General features: G+C 43.5%; 1 protein-coding gene across 1 annotated transcript; it reads right to left on the reverse strand.

The window, feature by feature from the left end:
- Positions 1 to 747: 747 nt before the first annotated feature.
- LOC106816097 (aspartic and glutamic acid-rich protein-like) lies at positions 748 to 2,312 on the reverse strand. The gene is made up of 2 exons (XM_014820651.1): positions 2,132 to 2,312; positions 748 to 1,044 (listed from the first exon to the last, which is right to left on the reverse strand). The coding sequence occupies exons 1-2, from the start codon at positions 2,192 to 2,194 to the stop codon at positions 748 to 750; spliced, it is 360 nt and encodes a 119-aa protein (XP_014676137.1). The 5' UTR covers positions 2,195 to 2,312.
- Between the last annotated feature and the right edge of the window lie 435 nt (positions 2,313 to 2,747).

Genomic DNA, 2,747 nt, shown 5'->3' on the forward strand with positions numbered 1-2,747 from the left:
TTAGGGTTAGGGTTAGGGTTAGGTTTTTTTTTTTTTAAGTGCCTAGTAGTCATATCCTAAGTGCCTAGTAGTCATATCATATCGCATCTATCTGCCGGGTGCATTTTCGTCACGAACTTTTGGATACACGTACAAACGTTGGGCACGTGCATGCAACACAAACCCTACGATAACCATCAGATGCTAATGTTTGATAAACATTCTATCATGGACAGGTTCTATTGTCCTACAGCACCTACAGCAAAGGTTCTTAACCTGTGGTCCATGCACCCCTTTGGGGTCCGTGGATGGGCTTCAGGGGGTCCGTGAACAAGGCGCATAAAAAAAAGGTGTGTTTATGTGCTTATGTGCATTTTTCCGGGGAGGGGTCCGTAGCTTTCACCAGATTGTCAAAGGAATCCATAACTCAAAAAATGTTAGGAACCTGTTACCACTAGTGTAAGTGAATGTGGTTTTATGATATTATAGTATCAGATATTATATCTGAGGGTATATATATCCGGGGGGCGGTGTTGGGTATCAATACCTCCGCGTCGCATCGTGTCGGGGAGGGGGGGGAGAGCTACTCCCGCCCTTGTAACGCCCTTGGAACGAGCGGTGTTACACGTACAGACGTCAGGAAGGAGACCCCCCCTCACCCTTACTCAACGTGTGGACAGACGTCAGGAAGGAGACCCCCCCTCACCCTTTAGACGTCAGGAAGGAGACCCCCCCTCACCCTTTAGACGTCAGGAAGGAGACCCCCCCTCACCTCGTCGGCAGACCCGAGAGCGCAGTTTCCAACACTTCGTTCTCCTTCGATTCCTTCCCGGCAGGTGGCGCCACGGGATCGGCTATGTCCTCCGCCGTGACCAGGAGCTTGTCCTCCGATTCTGCTTCGTCGTCCGAATGCTTCTCTTTAGCGGTGGGCTTCTCGCTTCCTTCTCCTTCCGCTTCCTCGTTTTCCCTCTCGGGCTCCGAACGCACTGCCTCGCCCTCGCCATCGCCCCTCTCTTCCTCGCCCTCTCTCTTTTCGGCAAACACTTCGTTCTTGATCTCTTCTATCTGGAAAACGCAGAGAGAGCACGATAACCACAAAGCGATTGCAAATACGTTTCTTCATCTCCATAATTCTAAACCTTGCTTCGAAATAAGTGGAAGTTTGTGAGCCTGATATTTTGATTCAGCGACTTCTAGATTTTTGGTCAGACTTCAAGAATTAATTAATTTTGGCATGCAATTTGATCAGGCAGTTTGGAAAGGAGTTATGTTTAAAGGTTATCAAACATCCATACCTGCATTACTATGCAACGTAATAAAAACGAGTTTGAATTTCTCCCTTATCAACTCTCATAAATGCTCGCTGACATGTAAATACATACTAGACAATAGCGCGCACCTCGATAATAACAACGTGGAAGTACAGAGAAGCGGTAAGAGCCACCAGAAGCTAGGTTTTGGTATGTGAACCGTGGCTCGGAAGAAGAACCGGTACGTGAACCGTGGTTTGGAAGAAGAACAGTGGCTACAAACATTTGCTCTCATATATAAGAGCAGAAAATTGCTATATTAGCCTGTGACTATATTCCCCAGAGAAGCGGTAAGAGCCACCAGAAGCTAGGTTTTGGTACGTTTTGTTAGCTAGAAGGTTTCAGGTTTGGTCACTAAATTTGCTTGCGACTTTCTTGTCTCGTATTAATACTAATACCCAGTAATAGTTATAAAATTAAAATGGGAGATATATACATTTAATAATTTATTCCGTCTTCGATCACATACTTATTCTCTTTGACTTTGAAGACGATTAATTAATTATGAGGTTAAGAGGGACTTTAATTGAATTTGATAATTAATGCAGGACGGTCCTGGACTTGCATGTATTGTCAAAATAATTGTGTTGCGTATACTGTACCGACATTTAATATTAATAACAATACAATCGGCCAGTCATATTTCATGTTACCACCTTATCACTCGTACAATTATTATTATTATTCGCGTGGTGTCGAATTTTATGAGTGCCAGGAAAACGGGGTCAATGACAATGACTGTCAATGTCGGTAGCGAGCAACCAATCATGATTAACCGAACTTACTCCAGCAGCAGTAGCAATATAAAGCGATTGCCGTGATACGATTGCAAGTAGCCTCACCTTATTCAAGCCCACGTCCTCTTTATCACTCCGCTCTACGCATCTTTGTCTAATTTCGGACATCCTTATCTATTCCCGATGATTTATTACCTACATAAAAGCCGTAAAAACAGCAAACTACGTCGACTGTTTGATCGTTAGTAGTACAGCTGAAAATTATTATTGTTTACTATCGCCTGAGCATGCGCCAACCACGACGAGGGCGCGTCGATCGCATTCAGACGATTTACTCTGTGATGACGTCATCTATATTCTGAAGTGGGACGTTTTTATCAAAGTGGAATATTCACAGCTAAGATTAAAGATATATAAGATATAAGAATAAGATATATAAGATGTAAGAGTTTTAGTTATCGCTTTCAACATTAGTAATTTCAAAGATTTTAACAAAAATAAATAAACAAAGCGCAGGGATGACGCAAAATCGCAAAGAGTAGGGTACTGTCTGACTCAGGGTCCAACCGGCCCATAACAGATTCGGCCCATACAGTCTCGGCCTATACCCATTCGGCCCATAGCAAGATCGGCCCAAAGAAAGCTCGTGGTGGGTCGGAAAAGTCAACGCATAAACACAAGACGGATTTTGTATTATTTATAGATAATTACACGCTTAAAA

This window comes from Priapulus caudatus, unplaced genomic scaffold, assembly GCF_000485595.1.
Source record: "Priapulus caudatus unplaced genomic scaffold, Priapulus_caudatus-5.0.1 Scaffold1285, whole genome shotgun sequence".
Taxonomy (NCBI): Eukaryota; Metazoa; Priapulida; class Priapulimorpha; order Priapulimorphida; family Priapulidae; genus Priapulus; species Priapulus caudatus.

Excerpts from the sequence above, each read along its gene's own strand:
- LOC106816097 (XM_014820651.1), bottom strand. The coding sequence starts at position 2,194 with ATGTCCGAAATTAGACAAAGATGCGTAGAGCGGAGTGATAAAGAGGAC. Across the intron at positions 1,045-2,131 it reads AGGACGTGGGCTTGAATAAG|ATAGAAGAGATCAAGAACGA; the intron begins GTGAGGCTACTT and ends TGCGTTTTCCAG.